Below are 26,415 nucleotides of genomic sequence, written 5' to 3'. Positions count from 1 at the left end.
CAAACATACACATGCCATCTATTTACAGAGCATGACACACCATCTGCATGTGCACTCATAGAATCTCTTGCTGCACTTCAGGGTGGAAAGAAATGACTGCTTCAGCCACAAACATTAGTTCACTAGGAATCAGCATCTTATCTGGCCAGTGATTTATCTCTTGTAGCTGAGTGGGAACTATTACTGAACAAACCACTTCATCACTGCAGCTCTCACGAACTCCTTAGAAACGGTATTTAATGCTCTCCCTTCATGCTCTGGTTCAGATGGGAGTGGTGTATAATTAACACACGCTCTCTCCCTATTAAAACCCTGTTAGGAATTTGACATGAGCAGCGGCAAGGAGATGTCCTGCCGTAGAATTCTTAGCTGTCAGAAATCACATTTGTTTGTTAGCATGTTTTTGGTTGTGCTGGTTTGTGCACTGGGAGCAGGACCAAGTTATACACTTCAAAAAGCTCAGCCCTGCCTCCATCAAGGAAGATTTGGGTTTGTTGGTTTTGTAAGAAAGAACATTGCTCAGAAGTGTGCAAAGGGTGGGGGCAGAGAGACCATAGTGCACAATCCTCATTCCATTTGCTCTATTCAGGTGCGTCAACCTGCCTCTCTGAGGGTTCTTCTGAGAAAGTGTGAACTTGAGGATTATCAGTCCCTTCAGTATGCGGTGGGTTGGGGCTGGGCTTGGTAAAGGCTTAGAACTGACTCTGAAGGAAGTACTATTTCATGTTCTGTGCCATGCTTTTACAGTGCCGGTGTGGGCAGGACAGGCTGCTTCATTGTAATCGACGCCATGCTTGAGAGGATGAAGCATGAGAAGACAGTGGACATCTATGGGCATGTGACTTGCATGCGCTCACAAAGAAACTATATGGTGCAAACTGAGGATCAGTATATCTTCATCCACGAGGCCTTGCTTGAAGCAGCCACCTGTGGAAACACTGAGGTGCCTGCACGCAACCTCTTTGCTCACATCCAGAAGCTGAGTCAGGTACCTCCGGGTGAGAGTGTCACAGCAATGGAACTGGAGTTTAAGGTGAGCAGAAGAGCATTTACAATTTTTCCACGTGTCAACTCACAGAGTGATCAAGGGGCTGCTCAGCTGGAACTGGCACCCCTGCCTGTCATCCCCCACAGATCTGTGAGCAACTATGAGGAGTCGATTCCTGGGTTGAAGGGAGATTTTCTAGGGATAATGATTCTTTTGTAAATTTCTAAACCAGGTAGGAAGTGATTAAATATATATTTGCATTGCAGACTGAGTGTCCTCGACATTTCCCTCCTAGAATGGCAGCTTCTGGCAAGGATATAAAAAAGCAGATTGATATGAAGTTCTCAGCAACATTGCTTTGCAGAGTGGCTGGAGCTGCATCCAAAATCAGATGCAGATTGGGCATTAGTGGTAATTGATGTCACTATGAACAACTTCGCTGGAAATGCTTCTAGTTTAAATACTTGAGATGTCAACAGCTCCAGTGCCCCCTGCCTTGCTCCACTTGTACTTCTCCCTAGTATGGAGGAGGAGAGAGGGAGGGCCACTGTCAGGCTTAGCTGGCATATTGCCTGGTGCAATTTAAGGAAGTAAAGTCCCCTGGTTGTCACAATTGTCTTTGCTTGCCAGCACCAACACCCACACTTGTGTCGGCTTCACACCAATTTTTTCTTACAGCCTTGATACAGGCTGCAATTTTTGCTAATGCCCACATTCTCCAAAGATGTGCATTTGTACAGCAAAGGCGGAGGGGGGGATAGTTCCTGTGGGGAAGCAGTGAAGCATGTAGAGTGTGAAACAGACTGTGGAAGCCCTGCTCTACCCTGGGAATAGCCTTTTGCAAAACAGCAGCCATGGAGTCAAAATATTGACTTGCTGTGGAAACAGCACAAAGCAAAACAGCATTGCCTCTTTGCTCTGAACACTGCTCACACTGGAGGGTTTTTTGGGGTTGGGATTGGACAAGACTCTCACCTCCACCTGCACCTATTCCCAATCCCTAATACTTCCCCAAAGGACAAGCGAACAAGTGGGGGGGGTGCCATGCTGCTCCTCCTGGATTCTGACATCACTGCTCAATGAACATGAGAGAGGTAATGGCAGCAAGCAAGAGCAGCTGCTGTCACTACTTGCTAGATGGCTTGCTTTGCCCACCACTGGCTTGCTGTCCTCTGCGGGTGAGTGAGCAGAGTGGTAACAGCCTCGCAATGAGGAGAGGAGGAGTTACTGCCGCTTGCTTACTCACTCCAGAAGAGCCAAGGGGTAAGCAGGTGGCAGTGGATGCTGCTCTTCCTTGCAGCCACCACCACTCCCAAGAGAGATGATAGAGGAGACTGGTTGAATTGATACTGGTGAGGAGAGTGAACAGCTGTCACTCAGTGGTAGTGGGAACTAGGCCTGGCCTGCTCCCAGTGCCAACCAGAGGGAAAGGCAGACAAGGAAGCAGGTGGCAGCGTCTGCTTCTTACTGCTGATGCTTATTGCCTGGAAAGTGGAGGCAAGTAGGCAGTGATAATGAGGAGGAACAACAGGCCTCTGGCAGTCAGTAGCAGACCTCAACAGATGTCAGCAGCTCAGATTGCAGCCCTGTTTCTGAAAGCAACTTGGTTTTATGTGCCATGCCATACATCAGAGCAGGAGCCACAGAGTGAAAGAAGTGGATGGGTAGAGCTGCAGTAAGAATTAAGGGGGAAAGGAGTGGAAAGTGAGTTACATGGAACAAAACAGATTTCTAAGTTCTCATGCCCCCTATATTTCAGTTGGGCAGAGGGGCTGCTTTAGCCCAGCTTCCTGCATCTTTTGTTACCTCAGTCATTATTCTATGTAGCAGAGTGAATAAATGTGTGTACATCTTATGGGAGCTGCTCCTCCCAGAGTAGTTACTTCTTCTATGTGTCCCTGTCCCCCTCTAATCTGTACTTTTCCCCTAACAGCTCCTCGCCAACTCTAAAGCACATACCTCACGATTCATCAGTGCCAACCTCCCCTGCAACAAATTCAAAAACCGCCTGGTGAATATTATGCCCTATGAGCTGACACGGGTTTGCCTGCAGCCAATCCGAGGCGTCGAGGGCTCAGATTACATCAATGCTAGCTTTGTAGATGGCTATAGGTAATGTAGTCATTCTAAACAGAGTCTAAACTCTCCTCCTGTGATGTTGCTGTGCTGCTGCTTCCCTGTGCGCTTTTTTCTTTACTTTTCATTTAAAAAAAAATGATGCTATTATACGGTATCAGTAGAAATCATAACATTCACCACATCCTATTTATGCTTATATGAATATTTCAACATTTCATTAATATCTTAAAATAATTTTAAACTGAAGCTTACATCCTTAAACAGGCATCTTAGAATTATCATCTGAAATCTAATAAATTACTAAAATAGCTATGTTCAATATTTAGTTATAAATATATTCATATATAAATTACTTTTAAATTTGAATATAAGCTGGACAGCTCTGTCTTTCAATAAGAGCACAGACAGTAGCCTTTCATTAGCAAACATGGGGCTTTTTCAAGCTGCCTATTCCCCAGAGCCTGGGATCCTGATAGAAGTTACCTTTTTCCTCTCAGGCTTTATTAGCCTGGGGGTGACAGGTACTGGCTCCTGCATCCTCAGCTTTTCATTAGCCGAGATACTGCTGGTAACCAACTGTACAGTTCACCTCCTACAATGGGATTGTCTTGCACAGTTGTTCTCAGTGCTGCAATACCAGCAACTGAAATGCATCCTGTCACTTGAAAGTGTTGTAAGAATTTTAGAGAATTATCCCGGTAAAGGGTCCGATTCTGGGTGAAATCCTGAACCTGGGCAGGAAGTTATTTTGAAACCCCTGCCTGCGCAGAAATGACAGAGACCAGACCAGAGTTCTAACGGAAAGCAAGGCGGCTAGTTAAGCCTTATATTTATTAAAAGCTGTTGCAACAGGGTGCTCCCCCCCCCCAGGAGTCTGGAGAAGGACCCAGAGCCCTTATATAGACATTTTAAATTGCCCGCCATGGAGTCCAAGACCATCCCTCAGATACATCATACCTACATCACAAAAAGGCGGTCTCCAACAGAAATCTGAGTGCGTTGTTTATCTCCTGTCTGGCAAGTTACCTGTTTGCATTATCTGGGTTTTGCCTACTCTTTTGTTATTATAACTACTTAATTCCTGAATCTAGGTCACAGGCTCACACCCTGTTCATATCTTGAATTTGTCCTTAAGACAGGATTTGTGAGGAAAAAGACAATGGGGAGATTTCCCACTTTGACCTTTCAGAGAAATATTGAGGTCAATTCATTCAGGACCTAATCTGTGGGGTTTCAGACATGTGGTTTATATATACAGTTATGAACATTTACTTTTTTATATATGACCTTAAAATTCTTATAACAAAAGCAAAGAAACAGTCTTATACAGGGGAAGAGCAAATCTGCCTCCAAAATGGACTTGGGGATCCTTGAGAAGGGCTGCACCCTCTGCGTGGGGGCAAAAGGAAGGATTGTCCTATAACTTACTCCCTGCCCCCATCTCCAAGACACCCCATGAGGCTGCAAAAACAGCTGTGAATTGTTAGTGCAAAAGATATCTTGGGAGAGCATGTGAGTGGCAGAGGTCCAGCAACATGGGGAGGCTTTTCAGTGCAAAACAGAAGAGAGCCTGATGCCAGGCCTCTAGGCTGCTGTGCTGAAAACAGAAGAGCAGATGAGGTTCTGGCCACTTATCTGCTTCAGATTTCAAGTGCCCAGAGTGTGTTAGAGCCGCCACCTCCATGTGTCTGGTGCTGCAAGGGAGCTGCTAAGGTTGGGAGGGGGGTGCTGGCAAAAATGTGTGCCAAAGCAGCAGGTGGTAGCATTTCATGTCCTACCTAAACCGTCCCTGCAGGCTCCTGTTTATCTCTTCCCGTCCTTCCCTTTGAAGTGAGCAATCGTTCTCCACTTTATCTAAAGAGATCAATTGGCCCAAGGAGCTAGAGACTGCTCTGAAGCTGCATCTTTATTAGCGCCTTTGTTTCTGCCACCTCACCTCCCCCACCCCACTCCTGCCTTTTATGATGTCTTATAAATCCACCTTGGAACAGCTTCCATCTCTGTCCCACACATTACAGCTGTCCTACAACAGATTCATTAATTTTTAGCACCAGTGGAGAGATTAAATGAGAGTGGATAAGGCCAAGAGTATAAGACTATATTCAAGGATCAGTAGTGCCCCATAGTGGTAGAATACAGATGTCACAGATTCTCTTTACAATTTTCTGACTTATTTTCCTACATATCACTGTGGAAACAGGATTCACTGTCTTCACTGGTAGCATCTGTTGGGATCTGTGTATGTATTTGCTCACTGCTGTCTAATTTATGTGAAGTCAGCAATGTAGCTAGAGTTTTGCAGTGGCAGAAATTCCACCCTTTGGGGTCATATACAACACGCATCCTATACCAGTGTTTCCTGCACGCCTCAAAGGAACTCACACAATTTTACAAAAAGCTTATAATTGTTGTAGCACTAATATGGTATTATATTTCACCCCACATGTGCATTTTAGAAGATCCAACTGGTGTAATAGCATTAGTTACTCCAAATTATATAATATGCCTCTTCTCACATTGGGTAACCTTGGCTAATTTCTTAGTGCCTTTGTGTTAATAGCAGCCCTATTGATCTCATAGTGGAACAGGTGGTTGTGGTCAAGGACTGCAGAAGGAAGCAGCTAGATGCTATCAGAGATCCAGATGTGTGGCACAAGTCCTTCTCTCCTCCCCCAGCAAGCCCTTTGTCTAGTTCTCTAGACCTAACTGCTAAGCATCTCCTTTCCATCCCAGAAGTGTCAGTCATCTACCACTCTGAAATGTTTGATACCTTGCAGGCAGCAAAAGGCCTACATCGCCACACAGGGACCCCTTGCTGAAACTACAGAGGATTTCTGGCGGATGCTGTGGGAGCACAACTCTACCATTGTGGTGATGCTGACCAAATTGAGAGAGATGGGGCGGGTAAGCTAGCACCCTCAACTACCAAGTGAAGTCGATTCTGGGGCTGTTTCTCCAGTGAGATTCCAGGTGTACGGCCCAGTCTTGGGAGCAAATATTTTGCTTTCATTCTCCTAATGCTAGAGGGGACTGCAGTCACTGCTAAAGGTGAAGCTCATTGCACCGAAGTCTTCTTCAGACTGTAACTGTTTTGTGGGAGGGATTCAGTTGCATAAGAGTAAATTTAGGTTTGTGCTATTGAAGTGAATTAAAGCTCTTGCACAACAACAAAAATGACTTTTTTTGCGGTGATGGGAAAATGCACCAGAAATATAACAACTGATTGACATGAAGTCATATAACCTCCCCACTAACAAATCAGGTGATTGCTGAATAAACAGTGAACATTGTATAACCTCTTCGTCAGCTTTATTTAAATAAATCAGAATGTATGCTCAATAAGCAGCTAATCTGCAGGAGTCTTTCATCTCCAGCTACATGGCTGACTAGCTCTGCTGGGACCCAGCTGGTGAACAAGTATCCTCTGCAACCATCAATGTACTTGATCCCCCTGGCCCGCTATCAGCTTCAGGTTTCTTTCTTTGCCCAGAGCCAGCAAAAAAGGGCCATTTGGGCTAGAACTGATGTTTTCTACCTAGTAACTTGGCATGGAAGAGCAGGCTGATTGCTAATCAGGAAGTCATGGGAAATGGAGGCGTGCAGGAGCAAGGGGCACCTAATCAATCACATCATGGCAGGAGGGAGGAAACAGATCAGTGTCTTGCTGTGCATATTAGAGCATGGAGTTGTGGGTGTTGTACTACCCAACAGGACAAGATGTCAAAAAGCACCTCATTCTAAAATATTCAAGCTTCAGCCACATGACACATTTTGACTGTAACAATTCTGACTCTTCCTTTGCTTTTTAGGAGAAATGCCACCAGTACTGGCCAGCAGAGCGTTCTGCTCGGTACCAGTACTTTGTGGTGGATCCCATGGCTGAATACAACATGCCGCAGTACATTCTGCGTGAGTTCAAGGTCACTGATGCCAGAGTGAGTACCACACAGCCTACCCTGCATTCCCCAATATTTATTTCTCATTACTGCTCAGAAATTGCAAGTAGCACAGCACAGAAGGGCTTCATCTTCATCATGCATGATTGTCCATTGCTTTATCACCCTCTGCATTGGTGTTACTGTGTGTCAAGTGGCTGAGACAGCTGGAAAGCAGAAGTATGGATTTCAACTGTGTTTATACCTACTACAACCTGCTATATAAAACAGAATAGTCACTAAGGGGCAAAAGAAATCTGTTTAGGTCAGCTGGGCCTCCCCTCATCAAGGCTTTTCAGGCACAAGTAGGAAAGGCCTGAGCATGAAGGCTGCTGTATGTTTTGAGAGGATGCAGTAACTATATATTCCTTTCACCACAACTAGGATGGACAGTCAAGAACCATCCGGCAGTTCCAGTTCACTGACTGGCCTGAGCAGGGAGTACCAAAAACTGGAGAGGGCTTCATTGACTTCATTGGGCAAGTTCATAAAACCAAGGAGCAGTTTGGCCAGGATGGGCCCATCACTGTACACTGCAGGTAAGTTCTGCTGTTTGTTTGTCCATGGAAGCTGGCTAGGTGCTGTGTGCCAGTGGTGAGGAGGCTGGGGTCATCAGGGAAAGCTAGACTACTACTACAGAAATGGCCTCACCTTTCTAGCTATAGAAGGCATTTCCTTGGTAAAAGGCAGGGAAAATCTCTGCTTTGGAGTTTTGAGCACACAAAAACATTGTGGCACTAGCAGAGAGATATTTTAGCTTTTGGGAGAGCTTCTGGTTGTGATCTTTTGATGCTTCAGTTCCCTTTCACTGAATCTCTTTCTCTCTTCCTTATGTGCAGTGCGGGGGTTGGACGCACAGGGGTGTTCATCACATTAAGCATTGTACTGGAGCGCATGCGCTATGAGGGTGTAGTTGACATGTTCCAGACTGTGAAGACCTTGAGGACACAACGACCAGCCATGGTGCAAACAGAGGTAATCCCCAGCTACATGTTTGCTGCTGCACAGAGGACTGGGGTGGGGCAAGCATTTAGGAGGACCAAGACTTTGCTTTCACTTGCTTTCTGTATGGAAAAGGGATGTAACTTTCTCTGTAAGTAGGCATATTCCATATAAATCACATCAAGCAGCCACCAATCTTGCCCCCATTCCCACGTTGATGTGTTCTATGAGATATATAGGGTATATACAATCTTCTTCTCCTTTGGCGATCACTCGTAGCCGAGTAAGATTGTCCTCCACAAACACGGTTTTAACAATGAGTCTGTAAGTGACTGTGGAGGCTAATTCTGGATCCACACGTTCTTCCACAGTGGGGACATTGGTTTCTGGGTGGGAGTTGATCACAGTGTGAATTTGCCAAGCGTGCCTTCCTCTTAGCACGTTTCTCCCTTGTGTCCTGAGTTCGAGTGTCTTCAAAGCCCATGACACCTTTTATAAAGGCTGTTCTCCAATTGGAGTGCTTGCAGGCAAGTGTTTCCCAATTGTTGGTGTTTATGCATTTTTTAAGATTTGCCTTGAGACAGTCTTTAAACCTCTTTTGTTGACCACCAGCATTACACTAAGCTATAACCGGCACAACCAGTATCAACAGCATCTTCTGAAGCCTGTAAAAGGCTTTTAAAAGGTGAGACAGCTGAATCGGTCAAGACTGATGAAGCCACATCAGAGCGCCTTCCAGCCAAGATTTCTCACCATGAGTTAAATCCCACTCTGGGTTAATCCCAAAAGGTAGTCATTGTTATACTGTGCAAAAGGAACCCATACTGTTTTCTGGTCTAACTTGATGGCAGCTTGGATTGGCCTCTCTTTCACCTGATCAATGCAACCTTTGATTCTGTGCTGTTCTTTGTGCAGTGCAAGGATATCAGAACCAGTGGTTGGATGGGTCATGAGACAGAGAGCAGAAATCCATAATTCATCTTCCCTTTTATATAGGACATATTTTACAGGTGCACCATGAGAGTAAATTACATTGCTAAAAATTCAGTACTTGGGTTTCCCATACAGTCAGCTAGCTGCTCTCCCACCTGCAGTTTAACTAGAACTTCACTCCCAATCTAGGCTTACTGTTTAGTACTTTGAACTGGGTAACATGGTGAATCTAAACAAAATGGCCCCTCTTCACATCAGATGCAAGGGTGGTGCGGGCCAGTTGCTTCTTTTAGAGTGAGGTGGTGAAGGAGAGCTGCAAAACACAGTCCGCTTGCAGGTATTTGCACCATGATGTGATAGAAGTGGTGGTCTCCTTTAGAGGCTTTTTGCTTATCCCATTCTTTTCCTTCTTCTCCAGGACCAGTATCAGCTGTGCTACAGGGCTGCACTGGAGTACCTTGGCAGCTTCGATCACTATGCAACGTAACTAGCACTTTCAGCCAGTTGCAGCGGGAATGTCCAAGAGCAGAGACGGGTTCTTCCCAGCCAGCCGCCCATTTGTTAGTCCTTCTGTGCAGATGCTGCTGCTGTTGTTGCAGCATCAAGCCTCCCCATGACCAACCAGTTCTGACCACAGTATTTGGGTTCATTGCCACAGCGCCAAAGGTGGGACCAGCTTCTAGCATTTCCAATTTCCAGATGAATTTCTGTTAACGCCTCCACTCCTCCTCCTCCCCTTGACAGCATTTATGGTGAGAGTCACTGGGTGGATGGAATGGGATCTTTTATATATGTAAAATAGTTAAACTTAGTCTTTTATATCTTTTCTTTTTTAAATTCTTTTGCAAGTCTTAATGTTTTGCTCAAGCAAAACAGGAGAATGGAGGTGGTGGGGTTTGAATTTCCTTTTGCTTCCCCTGCCCTTACTCTTCTGTTGTCTCAATCAAGGTGGTGCTGCCCATTTTCGGGCAGCCCCAGGTTAATATTAGTGGCTGGCTCACAGCTCTGGGACCCTTCCACTCCCTCTTCAGTCCTTTGTAGAATATTCAATTTCACAGAGCTGGAGCCAACTTAATGCTTATTTCTAAAGCCTTTTATTCATAAGCCTGTCTGTCAGGTGGGACTCCAGCAGCTATTAGATGCTTGGTCCTATTGACATGTGTCCAGTGACCTCATATTTGTCAGCAGATCCCTTATGAACTTTCCATTTGAGGGAGAGACCCACTGCTTGGGATTCTCTTGTTAAGATGGGTGGAAATGTGGCATCCTTGCCACACAAAAACCAAGTTCCCAAAAGGGACCTGACCGACACATTTATTTAGTCCTTTCTGTTCCAGTAGCATCCTGAGGTGCTGTTGCCTAGGCAACTGGCCAACCAAGTGCATTGGAGCACCTTCCAAGGTGAAAGAGCACAACTCTGGGAAGTCAAGCCTTCCTGCACAAACAACCCCGGCATGGGGATGCCTTGGCTATTAGGGAGGGAGGGGTGGGATTCTTCAGGTAAGGAATTCAGTTCTCAGAGGCTGAGTGTAACTATAATTTCTGCTATCCTGTACCACATTTAAAAGTCGTTAGAATGCTGTATTTTTCACTATGACAGGATGGTCTAATTAACCAATGTGGCAAGACTACTGGACTTAATTTAACGGTACTATATATTAATACTCCTTATTCTCTCTCACTTGCACTAAAGGCAGGGAGATTACAGCCTTCTCCCAGGTGCATAGTTCTATAAATAAAGGTGGTGGAAAGGTCTCTAACTATATTATCCAATGTATCCAAATTACATTGAAATCAACAATCCTGGGTTGGTGATGTTGGAGAGAACATTCATTTTTACCTTGTGAAAGCATAGTGCTGTAGGGGTCACTGTTGTATACAGTCTGTTTTCTATTTGTTAATAAAAATCTACAGCATCATTGCATAATTCTTGATGTTAATAAATTTGAATAATCGGGTTTCCTACATGTTCGTTTTGCTGTCTTGTTTTATTTGCCAGTTAGCAGATAAACCTGTAGTTACCCTGGCAGGAGCTCCAAAAGAGCATAACTGTGTGGGAGTGAATTCTACCTGTCCTTGTAGTGGAAAGCAGAACTCAAACAAAATTCTGTGAAAGCAAAATGCTCTTGCTTGGCTGCTCTCACAGACGAGAAAAAGGAGGAACGGCTGGAACTGTTTGCCTTTCAATAGAAGAGGGGTGTGCCATGAATCATTTCCACACGGACAATTTGGCTGCTGAAACAATAGCACTTACATGATGTATCAATAGAATGTGGCGTTCTTGATAGGATAGTATGGAAGTGCTGATGTTTGTCATACACTACATGTGTCATATGTGAAATGTTGAGGGTGGCAGGAGAGGATTTATTAATATCCTTCCTAACTTGTGCTAGCAAGTTTCTTCACTTAGCAGAGTGCATTCCCTTTTTGCAGCAGAAAACTGATTGCAGACTCGTGTGAGCCTCTTAAAACAGTTCAATCTGGCTTGCCCAGATTGAGATATGTTCTGTTATTCCTGGTAAGGCCTCTTTGATCCCTCCTAAAAGAATAAAGACACCACAGTCTTATTCATAAGTAACAAAAAGTGGTTTTACTCACGATCAAGCAGAGCACGGTGTGATCCCTGAAGGCAGGCTTTAGGCTTAAAGTTACAAATATGTACAAACAGGTTTACCCCATACGGGAGATAACCTGGGGAGTCCAGGTGAATCAGGAAGTTTGCGGGATGAAAAAGAAGATTGAAGAGAGGGAGGTGGCTGTGTGATTGGGCCTTTTACCAGGTCTGGAAAGGTCACACCCACCTACTAGTCACATGCAAGGAAGGATGCTCCAGGCCAGGAGGAACAGGAAGTTTGACTGGCTGGACCAACATCCCATGCTTGACCACTCTAGCAAAACAGGTAATGTTCTGCTAGACTGCTCCCAGTGGATTACATCCCACATCATACCACCAGTAGCATGAGTTGTTGGCACCCGGGGCCAGCAAGCCACAAACGCTGCCAGTGCATCCCTCCACAAAAGCCAAGCAGGACTGCACTGCCTGCCCACCCACATAGTCATCACCCAAGTGAGCCTCGCTCTTACCTCCCTTCTGCTGCTGCTGCTGCTGCCGCCACCACATCTCCCCCCAGCTAAATTTACAAACCCTTTATTTAAAAAAGAAAATAGGGAATTACTGTCCAAAACATCTCTTAACAGCTTGAAAAATCTGCATTTTGGCCCCATGTTTACATGCTAAACTTTATCCTAATATTGTTCTAGACATGCACACAACCCTATGCACATAGTAAAAAGGTAAAAGATCCCGGACAGTTAAGTCCAGTTGCAAACGACTCTGGGGTTGCGGCGCTCATCTCGCTTTACTGGCCGAGGGAGCCGACGTTTGTCCACAGACAGTTTTTCCAAGTCATGTGGCCAGCATGATGTAAGCCGCTTCTGGCGAAACCAGAGCAGCACATGGAAACGCTGTTTACCTTCCCACCGGAGTGGTACCTATTTATCTACTTGCACTTTGACGTGCTTTCGAACTGCTAGGTTGGCAGGAGCTGGGACCAAGCAACAGGAGCTCACCCTGTCGTGGGGATTCGAATCGCCGACCTTCCAATCAGCAATCCCTAGGCTTATGGGTTTAGACCACAGCACCACCCGTGTCCCGATGCATATAGTACATTTATGCAAACGAGGTATTTTCAGAAAGTGTGGGGCACTAGGAAAAGCTACTGCTGCTCCACACAGCAAGTTGTGTTTCCTTTATTGTAAGGCAGCTACACACAAAACTGCAGCTACAGAACCTGTGCAAAAGTTTTCAGGGCACAAAAGAGTTTGGGGAGATCTCTTCTGCCTTCCCTCCCACAATGCTAATACACTGCCTGCCTCTTGCTATCAGACAGAAAGAGAATAGCATATACATTGAAAGAAAGGAAACAAACCTAACTTAAATGGTTTTTTGGAAACTATCCACCATGCTAAGTGCAAAATTATTCATGGGGTGATACAGGTGCCTGAGAAACAAACTTAACGCTCCCTTTCCTCCAGATTCCACTGCCAAAGATCTGGGAAGCTACTTTATGGGCATGTATTTAAATGCCATCAGTGGTGTTCAATGAAGTTTTACTCAGAGCAGACCTACTGAAATTAATGAACCTAACAAGTCATGTTCATAAATTTAGTTGAATTACTATCCCCACAGAATCAGTAAATGCACCTTAAGATAATCATCACCTCCCTTTAGTCAAGATCCTTCATACATGCATCAACCCACTTAAAAGATCTGGAAACAGCACAAGAGGTGAGGGGCAACAACATGCTTTGCACAGTTTGGGAAGTTTCCAGTAAAGCCATGCAAATCTCAAGAAAATGAGCCAAGCCACACATAGCTTGACTCATGCTCCCTATAAAGCGTCTACATTTTCCTATATAAGCACTGTTTTGAACCAATTAAGTTTTTTGTACTTGCAAAAGTTGTAGGGAAGCTATTCTAGCATTCTTGTTATGTGTATTTACAGGCAAAGTTCCTGTAAAAAGAGAGCAGATTTTCATTTTCTACTGTTGACCCCCCTCATTAAGGTCAACCACCTTCAACCTGGAATCCTCACAACCTGTTTTCAGCCCTGAAATAAGTCTAATAGAGTGTGTTTAAGAAGCTACGGACTAGTTTCCTGAATAACCACAGCCAGCCACAACATAGCCCTCCGGTCTTAGCTCCCAGGTCTGTTTCTGGAGCCAATTTATGATGCTGCTTTTAACTTCCAAATGCCTAAATGGCTTACAGGGCCTAGGTATCTCAAGGACTACCTGCTGCCAAACAAGCCTGCTCACCCTAAGATCTTCATGATCTGCTTTTATGCACCACTATAGGGTGATCAGGAATATGAACTTTTTGTTTTGCAGCATCTTGCCTTTAGAATCTGCCTCCCACTGCTACCGTGTTTCCCCAAAAATATAGACACTGTGTTATATATTTTTTCCCTCAAGAAAACACACTATGGCTTATTTTCGGGGGATGTCTTATTTTAACCGCTCTGTGTCAGTACGCTGCATAGCCACGCCTATCCAGGCCGTCTTAAGGGAGGCATCATGTCACTAAGTCTTATTTTCGGGGTATGGCTTATATTGCACAAATGCATAGAAATCCTGCTACGGCTTATTTTTTGGATATGTCTTATTTTCGGGGAAACATGATATCTCTCTTATCTTTTCATTGCCAGGTAAAGGCTTTTTTAAAAATCTGCCTGGATTTTCTTAGGATATGGGTCTATCTGGCTTAAGTGCTCTTTTGTTTTGCAGTCATCTTTTGTGTTGTTGTATTTTTATTGCTACATACAACATTTCAAACTTTTGCAAATGGGGGGGGGATCTGTGTCCCCAAAGACAGGGGCGCAGCAAGCCGCTTTGCCGCCCGGGACAGCAAAGTGGGGGCACGCCGCCCCCTACCGTGCGCATGCTGTGATGTCACAGCGCACGCGTGCAGCATCCCGGGTGGACTGCGCAGGCACAGTCCACCCAAGATGGCGGGCGCGAGCGGCCAGCACCCCTTCCGTGCGGCAACGCAGCAACTTTTAAGGCTGCAGCGCGCAAACACATGCGCTGCAGCCTTAAAAGTTGCTGTGTGCTGGCGGCGCCGATTGCAGGGGCGGGGTACCGCCCCAAGTGTCACCCTCCCGGCGGTACTCAGGGCGTCCCAGCCCCCCCTTGCTCTGCCACTGCCCAAAGACGTTGAACTGCAGTTCCATCATCCCTGGCCACTGGCCACGCTGGCTGGAGCTAATGGGAACTAGAAGTTCAGCAATAGTTGGAGTATCACGAGGCTTCAGTCCTAGTACCTTTCATGTTAACTATTAATCAGTGCTTCTCAGACTCTTACTTCATCAGCTAAACAGGCCCAACATTTCCAGCTTCTCATGTAACATAGAATGCATGCAGTTGAGAACTGGGGCTGCATATTGTCTAAATGTTGTTCCAATTTAAAAACAGTCTTTCTTAAACAGAGTGACCTATACTGGACACACTATTTCAGGGAAGGTCTCACCCAAGTAATCTAAGAATTATAATTTTCCTCCTTTGCTGATGCCTCAAATTGGAGACTGCAGCTAATATTTTAGATTCAAAGGGGTGGTGGTGTTCTGCAAGTAAACCTACTTGCTCTTCTGATATTAAAAGGGGTGGGGGAAGGAGAATGGAAGGTCAGTTTCAAGCTCTTGTTCCACCCAGTTTCCCATACAGATCATAATTTGAAATGGATAACCTAATGTTCCTGACTTCAGAAGGTAAAAGTACAAGACCTACAACTACTATTGTTTTTGACATGAGCACTAAGGTAGTTGCAGAGATGCCTATGGATAGTGCACAAGAGGAAGCCTGAAAAATAGCAGAATTAAAAGGCAGCAGGTGATTTTTTATTTATTTATGGTGATGCAGATTCAAAAAAGGACTAAGTAGAAGTAGTGCCCAACTTGCCACAATTTAGGGGCAAAACCTACCAAAAAGTGATTATCAAGTAAAGCTGGAAATTCTCTTGCCTGGTTTTATCAGATGAAAAATCAGCCTTTGTGTACTGATCAATCAGAATCTTCTAACCAAGTAAACTCATGAACATGCTTTATACTTAATACTGGATTTTTGCTTTGATGTTTGAAAAACAAAATTCTTTAGCCATCCTATACACGGCTTCATTTTCAGTAAAATGTAGTGCAAGTCCCATAGCCACAATACAAGCAATGTGAACTAGCAATAGTTATTTTATGGTGCATATTGTTTCTTATATAACTGGGTGGGGAAGAAGGAAAATCTTAATTAATGCTTAATTTCTAAATAAAAGGTATGGAGACAATCTTCTGAAAATCATATTTAGGCCTTCTTATATGAAAGCTCTTTCCTTGTCCATAGATGTGCAAAGAATACTTGACAGGGGGAGGGGACTAGAGATTATGAGACAGTGACATTTTGCACATGTGTAATGGCACATGTTCCTAAATAACATACCCTTCAACTGTCCTGATTTAAGTGAGACATCCCTTTTTGGGGGCCATGCTCTCATGAGAGTCACGTGTCCCCAAAAAACACATTTTGGGGGTGGGGTGCTTTTACTCAAGTCACCTGGCTCTCACAAGATCGCAGCCCTGAAATATGTGTGTTCCAGTTTTCCTCTTGGGCATGTTGGAGGGTATGAAATAAGTGCTGTACAAGGCCTATTGTGATGAAAACAGCATGGTTAGAAATTGCAGCTCTGCCAAGTCAAAATTTTACCTGCCATCACTGCTATTTGAACAGGTAAACACAAAAATGATGTATCATTAGCCTGCTGCCAACACCTTTACCAGGTTTTAGTTCAACAAAGACATATTCAGCTTTCCTTTTCAGGGGTGTCTCTTAACTTACTTACTAGTTCTAAACAATGCAAGGAGGAGGAGTTGTCTTAAAACCAGCCAGTGCTGTGTTGCCTTGGCCGTCGGCTATTCATAGGCCTGTGCCTCATGGGAGCTTATATATATTATTTTAAAACAGGCATGGGGAACCTGTAGCCCTCCAAATATCCAACACCCATGAGCCCAAGAAAGCAAGACCAGGGATGATGGGAATAGTAGTCCAGAACAGTGGAGGACTTGGAGCTTTAAAACTCTGACATCAAAATTTGGTGCCCCCTCCCACCTCTCAGCTTCTGTTGTTTGTCAGTGTTGAGGTGCCCTCTTGGCTCAACTCCCAATGCAGCCAAACCAGTTGCACTCCTCTAAATCTGCCTCTGTCCAAAAACACCTGGAGGCTGGCAAGTCCCCCATCCCTGTATTAAAACTAAAAAGTAAAGGGGAAACAACAATGTTACTTGAAGGGAGAAATACGTGAAGACATCAGCTAGCAGGAACAGTATCTTCTAGCGGCTTTGGGTAATTAACCAGTCTTTAGCCAGCTCAAGAAAGGCAGGTCTTTCCTTCCACTATAATATTTTCTGGCATTCAAACACAGTTTAGCCTACATGTAAACTGATTTGCTGGCTGTGAGTTGAGTTCTGTATTAGCATTTCAGTTTCCAAACTGAACACACACAGCCTTTCCTCTGTAGGACTATTCACCCACCTCTATCTATGCACCCTATGCATCAGTGGTGTTGGAGGACATTTTGAGGAAATCAAAATTCTAAAAGGCTTGACGGAGCCAGCAAGTGAAGATCAGGGAGAAGGCTGCAGAATAAGGGGACAGTTTTAAATAAAGGCTCATGTGGTCTTTATGTGAAATTCACATCCATAACCCCAAGAAAATATGGAGGAAAGGCTGGGAACATTCTGATACTGTAGATCATAATCAAGAATGGCTTTTAGATGATACATGCCAAAGTTTGTGGCACATGGGGAAGTGCTATAATGATTCATCAGGAATTGAGAATAGCAGTGTCCCCTCATTAACTATCAGGCATAGACACAATTGCCTTTAGTTGCCAGAGCAACCAAAAGGAACAGAAGTCAAGCTGCTCCAATTAAAGGCAATTTAATGTCCCTACTCAGTACACTCATTGTGTAATAATATGTGCAGTCAAGGCATCTCATCAACAAAACTTAGCAAATAGCTGCTTAGGGCAACATCATCCACTCAAGCCAGGGACAAAGCTCCAATAAGACTGGAGAGAAACAGTATCTGGCTCAGGTTGTCAGGATCCAATTTCCAGCAAAAAATGCAAAATGTTGAGCTGCATTTTCTGCATTTTAGCTGTTATTTATGTTATCTTAGTTTGCATTGCAGAACGAGTAGGAAGGAAAAGAGACAGTAGTGAGGAACACTGCTCACTGTTTCATAAGAACCTAAGATCTCTGCAGGATTAAACCAAAAGTCTATCCAGTCCAGCACCCTGTTTCTTCCAACAGATGCCAGCCAATAGTCTCCAGAAAGCCCACAAGCAAAGCACAAAGACTTCTGCTGCTGTATGCTTCCAGCAACTTATACAAAGAGCTGTCACACTTTCAAACATGGATTAACATTTTGTTGTCCTAACTTCATAGAGCTACTAAACTAAGACTAATATCCATCCAAAATCATCTTAAGGGCCAAACTAAATGCAGTACCATTTACAATATTAGCAGATGTGTTAATGTTCTTATTTTTTTGAGAAAATTTTCAATCCATACAAATTGTCAAACGATACAATCCAATACATTTCCCCCCTTCCCCCCCTTTAAAGAATAATTAACAGGCCGCCTGCCAGGATGGTTCCAATCCAGATCATGGTCTTGATCTGCTATTTGTATTCAAATAAAGCCCCCATTCACACTTATCATTTCAGAAACCTGGCTCAATAAATCACAGATGACAATACTGTAGTACAATTCCTTCTCCCTCTTCAGCACCAGTCTCTTAAATTAGAATCAGTACAGCCTCATACTATCTCCTCCTCCACTGCCATCACTAACCTCTGACCTTTTTCCTTCCCTCTGTGCAACTTAAATGTTCAGTATAGCATTTAAAAAAACATGCCTCTTGTGCTGTACATCTGTTGTAGTAATAACTGTATGGCAATTCAGAAGCGAAGAGTCTGTATCCGCCCACTCTCCATCTCATTAAGGATGAGGGGGTTTTATGCTTTCTCTAACCGAGGACCAGGATGGGGGGACCATTGTCAACTGTCTTTCAGGTGTAGATATGCTGCAGTCAAGTAGACTATTAAGACTGCACAGCCTGACAAGTTGATGAGAGGTCTGTTAAGTGTTATACATGTGTGAAGTCCAAGACAAAACAGGATAATAACAAGATTTGAGAAAAACTTATCACAACTATATACTATATATCCATTCTACACTTCAGCTGATGCAAGAAGTGTGAACAAACAAACCTCTGTGGTTCATACAGGTATTTACCCTTGAAATACAAGGAGTCTTTCATGACTTGAGCTGTATGCCCTGGCTCATCCCTCTCTGCAGCCTGCTCACTACTGACTATTATGAGAACCCACATGGTATGCATTGCTTCAGATGGTTTCCTATAGGTGACTAAATTCAAAAGCCACAGGGAGTAGAACAAGGAAAAAGCAGCACTTACCTTGCAAACCTCAGCTTCAGAACTCCTGCTGTATCAAGCAAAGGTCTACTGTTATGCCATAGCTAATTTATACCAATTGGATACACCTGCTGGGGCTGCAGTGAAACAAGAAGCAATGTTACTGCAGGTGGAAAAGCAGCTGCCTTAGTCTCAGCAGGATTCTAGAAGACAGTGCTTTAGCTATTGCTTGTGTTATCAAAAGTCACCACCCAATATTCAATAGGTTTCTCTCTATTTAGCAAACTTATTTTTATGACCACCCATCAACGTACATTCTCTGTGCAGCTTACAGAACAAAGAATACAATATTAATATATAATGTGATTAAAGTGAAACAATTACCAAAACAGTTAAATGCAGCCTTTAAAAAATCTTATCATTTGCAGCAGCAAAGGCAGCAAGTGGAAGTGTGAGCATGTTCAAACCCCTAGCTAAGCATTATCAGTTCTCTCTTCCAGTTTGGCTCGTGCACTGAGAGATTAGCTATTAGCGAGCATGATTTGTATATGCAAAGTGGCACTGTTCTGAAACTGTTCCAAGCTACCTCACTGAAAAGCCACCTCCTGGTATGGAAAATTGGATGTGGTGCCTTTCTGTTTAGCTGTTCTAGTGTTACATTTACACATAGATGTACTATTAGTTCCAAAAGCAAAACCTATTAACTGACAGTGCAATCATATGTTTATTCAATAGAGCTGATTCCTTGGTAAATGTGCAGAAGACTGCAGCTTGGATGATTTTGTTAAGAGAGCAAGCATCTGAAAATTGTGAGTTTATTGGTACGGCTCACTCAGTTAAATAATTAATCTCATGTTTTGTCAGCTCATCTGTTATATTTGTATATGAGTAAAAACAATAGTTCTGAAGCAAACCCACCTACTTTTTTAGATGCATGACATCATTTTAGAAGAGACATTCTCTCCTGTCAGACAGAAAACAGAAAATGTGCCCTAAGATTATGCTTGCCATCTACAGTTTTCAATAACTACAAGTGTCTGTGTGTGTATTTATTTAATTCTGTTTAATTAATCACCCATTTCTCCTAACTATTCCTTTGTCCTTTTCAAACTCTCCCTTGCACACAGACCACCCCACACCGCATCCTCCTCTCTCCTATTCCACAGCTCCCCTTGCACACACACCCTGTGATGATGTGTGTTACTGTATCTTTAATATTTATAGAATCTTAAGAGCAAGCCTGTCCATTAGCTTGTTCTGAGCTCATACAAGCATCCCAGAGCTGGTGTACTGAGCAGGCCTTGCCCCCCCCCCAAGCAAGGCAAAGAGCTTAAGAGCTCGTTATGCAAAGGTTCCACTTGGGTTACCTGGCACATAAAGAGCTTTTGAGCTCTCTGCCTTGCTTGTGAGGAAAGGCCAGCTGTGCAATGCTTGTGTGAGTTCGCACGCAAACTCAGATGGCTCTAGGATGCTCACGCAAGATCTCACAGGCCCATCTGAATTCCCATGAGCTCTTGTATGCACATCCCAAAGCAGGCATGCTGAAAAGGCCTTGCCTCCCAAGCAAGGCAGAGAGTTTAAAAACTCTTTATCCACCAAGTACCAGTAACCTTAAGTGGACCTGGTGCAAAGAGAGCTTTTAAGATCTCTACCTTGCTTGAATTTAACTTGCGCAATTTCAACCAGCCTGCCTTCAACTGCATATAGTTGAAATCGCACAAGGTAAATGTGCCTAAGATGCATTTTACTATATTCTCCAGATTGAGATCAGGCAACCCTATTGAACAGAGAGTTGGCCATTTATTAGCTGCAGGCTGTCTGATGCGCATGGACAGACAAGGTTTTCCTATCAACTATGTACACTAGGTATCCTCCAACACTACATTTCTACCCATCTGTAAAGCTACCGTAAGTTAATCATGACCTACTTCAAAGAACTGCTGTGATGATACAGTGGTACCTCTGGTTACGTACTTAATCTGTTCCGGAGGTCCGTTCTTAACCTGAAACTGTTCTTAACCTGAAGCACCACTTTAGCTAATGGGACCTCTCGCTGCCGCTGCGCCACCAGAGCACGATTTCTGTTCTTATCCTGAAGCAAAGTTCTTAACCTGAAGCATTATTTCCGGGTTAGCGGAGTCTGTAACCTGAAGCGTATGTAACCTGAAGCATATGTAACCCGAGGTACCACTGTATATGGGACAGCTATTATAAATTATTTGCCATACTAGACGTGTGATAATGTGTATCTACAATTGGGACCTGCAACAAAACTGCAGTGTGGAGTGCATCTGTCTGGATTCTAGTCAGCCCCTCTCCAGTTTTCCATTTATTAAAAATCTCAGGAAATTATCCTTCTGTCGCCTGGCCCCTGAGCTCTCCCCCACTTCTTACGGGGGGGTTTACTTGTTTAAAAAATAATAATCTCTGAAAACCTTGTGGTTTCTCTGAGCCTGCTGATACTTCCCTCCTGTGTGTGGATGGTGCTGTTCTGGCTACATAAGAGTCTACACTGAGTTTGACATTAGAATATACTAGGATACCTGACTGCCTGTCTGGTAGAATTAAACTGAGGAAGATGAGATTTGGTGACAAAATAAGTAACTCTGAGCTCTTGATAACCAAATTTAGCTTCCATATTCCATATGTCCACTTCTTATTTCTCAGGAGTTTAGCTGTTCTCCATTTTTTTTGCTAATTCCCACTTTATGTCTGCTCAGGTAAGGCAAGCAGCTGTGAGAGGAGGCATTTTACCTCACCTGCAAATTGGTCCCAGTGGGGCTCAGTGGATGCTAGATTTTGTTCTGCCCAGATGCAGGGAGAATAATTAGAATAAGCTTATTACTCCCCAGGTCTGAACAATTTCCTTTCATTTTCATATTTTGCATACACCTGAAAGGAATATAGATAAATAAGTAAGTAAATAAATTAAAATGTGTAGAGGAAATAATGGACCCACAGTCTTGGGGCCTATTTTCTAAATGCTTGTTTTTAGTCCTGAAGTGTAGGGCAAGCCATCAATGCTTCCAGAAAAGCTGTACATACATCCTTCTTCTGTTGCTTTAATGACTGGCTTAGTACAGCAGGAGATTACTAACATGCTAATTATTTTTGGCAAGTAGAAAATTGCTTAGGGGTGGTGAAAATCCACTATCCAGCCATGAAACTGAAATTCTTCTATCTACCACTAGTCTTATCTATAAATGACTGTTCTTCAGTCAGATAGCCCATCCTGGAGTGATCAGGTCAGAATGAGAAGATCCACTGCTGGTTAGCTGAATCCATTTCAAACCTTTCTCCTCTATTTACTCAGTGCACAGTGACAGCCTGTCTAAAAAAAACTATTGAAGAGAGGAAGAGTGGGGCATACATTAATGTAATGAACAATAAATGGTGTGAACCACAAGAAAGTCTAATGAACATGCCAGATTTCAAGCTCACTACCACCATTTTGAATGCAGTGACCTAAAAGTGTTAGGAACACATTTTCTGAATTCAACACAGATGTTCTACTTGATCTGAAGTATTTAGCAGCTACCACCCCTGAATACCATTTCTGTGATGAATTCACTTGCCACCGATCTGCAGTTCTGCTCTGACAGCAGCAATAAATGAACCTAACAACACTAAATAATAAAGCACTATCCTATCCCATCCTTTCTTCAAAGATTGCCTTCACTTTATTCACTGGGGTCATGGCTAGAGCAAAGGCTCCATGAGCTAAGGCTTTTATATATATATAAAAATGAGGAGAAATGTGTGGAATTTCAAGAGAAAGATGGGAGGATAAAGTACCGTACTCCTTTACCAAGCCAGGGGAGGCTCACGTCTCTAAAAAGCAAGTCAGCAAATTGAAGCAAGTTCAAAGATGTTACCAGAAGTTCAGTTCAACTGGAGTTTTGCTCATCCCCCACCCCCAGTATGTGCTTATATCAACTTCACTCTGAGCACAAAGCACAGCACTAGTCCAGGTAATCAGAGACAATTCAAGCTAAATATGCTCCCATCAGGGGAAGTTGTGGTACTCCCACCCAGTATCCAGAGTTACTGCAGTATATGGGAATAATCCCACAATAATTATCAGTATGTGTAATGGATCACTTAAGTGGGCAACATCAATATGCTCAGAATGAAAGTGCTCCCCCATTTTATGTATGTCTTGAGAGGAATTTCTCAATACTTTTCACAACAATATTCTCAATGAATCAATATTTTGTAAGGTTCTCTATGGCTTCCTCCCTTCAGTTATCCCTTCAAAAAATGCAGTTACCAACAGATGAAGCGGGGGTATTGGTGTTGTATTTCCTTATCTGGAACTGCACCATAGAGTACACCTGTTGGTGGGCACTCAATTGCTACAGGGATTTGCCATTTTTAATCTTTTTTATGTTGTCTCTTACTGAGGTGTCCTCAGATCTAAGCATAGCCAAGGAGGGCTGGCACCCCACTGTCCATCTTAGCTGCAAGAAAGTATTGGGACAGATTAACAATGACATTTTATGCACCCCCTGGGGCAATCCTTGTTTAAAAATTGGAAGTTGTACATTTATCTGGGTGGAGTGCTGGTCAAGTTAAACTAGTTAATTGAGATTTTGTCCTCTTCTCAGATCTGAGGAAAGACTGTAGCTTACTGATAACCACAAATTGGCAAAGCATTCAATTGCACAACCTCCTGATTTTTGCATTTGGCCCTGTGGTTGGGAACCAAAGCCCACCATTCTGCATCTGTAAGGTGGTCTCCAACAGAAATATGAGTATGAGGCTTCTTTTCTGTCTGCCAGGATACCTGATAATGTTTTACTGATTGCATTACCTGGGCAATCTGAGCATTCTTTTGAGATGGTAAATATTTCAGTTCTTGCATCCAGGTCACTGGCCCACCCTATTCATACATAAATATGCCCTTAAGGCAGGATTTGAAAGTGAAATAACTATTGGGGTAGGATTCTCCAATATATCTCCTTTTGTAGAGGAAATATTTGGAGTAATGAGGAGAGCCAAGATGGCTTTTTGTGATTGTTCTGTGTGCTAAAATGTGTAATTTTCTCAGGGAATATTTCCTGGCAAGGAAAGGCGGAAGAACAGAGAAATCAGCCTCCCCGCACCCCGGCTCGCCTCTTTTGTTTGCCATTCATTCTTTCTCTGTTTTCCTTCGTTATCCATCAGAGGAGCAATGAGACATAGGGAACTACCCCTTCCAAATGCTCTATTATTCTCATGCTGAATTGAGACCTGATCAAGGATCAATTCTCATATAACAGGAGTGGCACCATTGCTGCTTCCCATACCACTTTTAACACAGGCAGGACATGCTAAAACAGGCTAATACCATAAAATTGGCTTTTTGGTGTTCTGCCCCAGAAAGTTACCAGGTAACAACTCACAGAACCTCTCTATCTGCTTAGGAATTTTGCAGATGTAGCTTCTACATCCCTGCTCTTTGCAAAATATTGTCTTCTTCACACTTCCCACCTGCTATGGAACAGCACAAACATCCTGCTTGTTTAAGTAGGCAGGAGGGGAGAATGGGTGCAAGAGCCAGGGGAAGAATGGGATGGTGAATCTGCAGAAGAGTATTCTAGACCCTCCAAGTGTCCCTATTTTCCAGGGACAGTCCCGCATTTACAGAAGTCATCCTGGTTTCTGATTTTATCCCAGAATGTCCCACTTTTCCTTAAGACGTTCCTATTTTAATCAGAGAAATGTTGGCAACCCCCCAAGCCAAGGAGATAAGTAACTATACAGCTTTTAGAAGACATTGGCAGCCCTGTATAGGGAAGTTTTTTAATGTTTAATGTTTTATTATGTTTAATGTTTTATTTTGTTTTTATATCTGTTGGAAGCCACCCAGCGTGACTGGTGCCAGGGGTGGGGCAGGGGGGGGGCAGTCCGCCCCGGGTACCGCCCTGGGGAGGGTGACACTCTGGGGGCAGGCCCCACCCCCACAATCGACGGCGCGGCAACTTTTAAAAGGCTGCAACGCACGAACAGCAGCACAGCGTCTGTGCTGCTGTTCACACGCTGCAGCCTTAAAGGTCGCCGCACCGCATAGAAGGGGTGCCGGCCGATCACGCCCGCCATCTTGGGTGGACTGCGCATGTCCACACATGCACAGTCCACCCAGGAGGCTGCGCACACGTCATGACGTCACGATGCGCACGCGGGGAGGGGTGCCTTGATGTTTGCCGCCCTGGGCGGCAGATTGGCTCGCTCCGCCCCTGACTGGTGCAACCCAGTCAGATGGGTGGGGTTATTATTAGTATTAATATTAATATTAAATATGACGTCCCTATTTTCATTGGAGAAATGTTGGAGGGTATGGTATTCTAGTTGTGTCCTGGCAATCCTGATCCCAGAAGCTTCTCCAGAAGGGTATGTCAAGACTGAAAACCTAAACTTCCTATTTATCACAAACATTTCAGCTGTTCACAATTCCTGTTGTGCAAGACAGGATACCGCCTTTGAGCATATGTAATTTTCCTCATCACCACTGTGTACAAGACAGGATACCGCCTTTGAGCATATGTAATTTTCCCCATCACCACTGTGTAGCACATGCAGCCCCAATGCAGAATTTAGAATTTGCCTTAACCCAACCAGTGTGCAAACTTTTCAAGCATGCTTAAAGCAGGACAATTAACTTTCAACAACAATATTAGAGTGGTGCCTCGGTTTAAGAACAGCCCTGATTACGAACTATTCGGTTTACGAACTCCACAAAACCGGAAGTAGTGTCCCGGTTTGCAAACTTTACCTCGGTCTAAGAATGGAAACCGAAGGGTAGAAGGACACCAGCGGCAGGAGGCCTCATTAGGGAAAGCGCGCCTTGGTTTAAGAATGGTTTCGGTTTAAGAACAGAATTCAGGAACGGATTAAATTCGTAAACCAAGGTACTACTGTACTGAGAAGGAGCAAAGAGTGTTACAATATCACAGGTTTCTTTTGCTATGACATACCACACAATAAAGATGCAAGAGACCAAGAATAATGGCACATTCCAGCTCATTCAAACTTTAAATCTGTAAATGCCTGAGTCACATAAACTCTCCTTCTTATTCAAGCATTTTAACAATTTTGCACTTGATGTACAAGGAAAAATACCATCAAATAATTCAGTCCACTACTTTAACATGTTCTTGAATAAAAGGCCCAGTTTAGTTGCATGTTTCCCAATATTCACATCCCACTGAAGCATCCTCTTCTCTTCCTTCCAGATCACCCTTTTTAGCATGCTTTAGCTGAAGCTGTGCAGCCTCTTTTCAATCTTTCTTTCAATCTTTCAGTCTTTGTTTTCCTCACTTCTATGTTTCATTCCTTTAATATTTTTTAGCTTTTTCTCACTCTCTCTTGATTCACTTAATGTCTTCTGCATTTTATCTGTAGTTTGCCTTCTGCATTCATACCTAATGCAATTGCATTCTTAGAAATTCTCTCTAGCGGCATATCTAAGACACTTTGAAGGTAAATTACATCTATAAAGCAAGGTCCCTGGAGACTTTAAAAGCCCATTTCTCTTCTATTAGACTGAATAGAAATACTCATGAGCAAGTAAACGCAGCCA

General features: G+C 43.7%; 1 protein-coding gene and 1 long non-coding RNA gene across 25 annotated transcripts in view; one reads left to right on the top strand and one right to left on the bottom strand.

Annotated features, from left to right (window-relative positions):
- Positions 1-10,844, top strand: part of PTPRF (protein tyrosine phosphatase receptor type F) — a 470,302-nt gene extending 459,458 nt beyond the window's left edge. For all 24 annotated transcript variants that reach the window (XM_033152392.1, XM_033152376.1, XM_033152394.1 and 21 more), the window contains 7 exons: positions 748-1,033; positions 2,922-3,100; positions 5,845-5,971; positions 6,877-7,002; positions 7,387-7,541; positions 7,842-7,977; positions 9,296-10,844. In XM_033152392.1, coding sequence (XP_033008283.1) covers positions 748-1,033; positions 2,922-3,100; positions 5,845-5,971; positions 6,877-7,002; positions 7,387-7,541; positions 7,842-7,977; positions 9,296-9,364 — 1,078 coding nt within the window. In that variant the 3' untranslated portion in view covers positions 9,365-10,844. The remainder of the gene's footprint in view (positions 1-747; positions 1,034-2,921; positions 3,101-5,844; positions 5,972-6,876; positions 7,003-7,386; positions 7,542-7,841; positions 7,978-9,295) is intronic.
- Positions 1,032-21,855, bottom strand: LOC117048495. Its single transcript, XR_004426850.1, has 3 exons — positions 21,614-21,855; positions 18,897-18,991; positions 1,032-1,505 (listed from the first exon to the last, which is right to left on the bottom strand). It is a non-coding gene; the product is annotated as an uncharacterized LOC117048495 (long non-coding RNA).
- Between the last annotated feature and the right edge of the window lie 4,560 nt (positions 21,856-26,415).

This window comes from Lacerta agilis, chromosome 6 (assembly GCF_009819535.1).
Source record: "Lacerta agilis isolate rLacAgi1 chromosome 6, rLacAgi1.pri, whole genome shotgun sequence".
Classification (NCBI taxonomy): domain Eukaryota; kingdom Metazoa; phylum Chordata; class Lepidosauria; order Squamata; family Lacertidae; genus Lacerta; species Lacerta agilis.
Note: the sequence above shows the minus strand (reverse complement) of the source record. Positions and strands in the feature narration are given on the sequence as shown.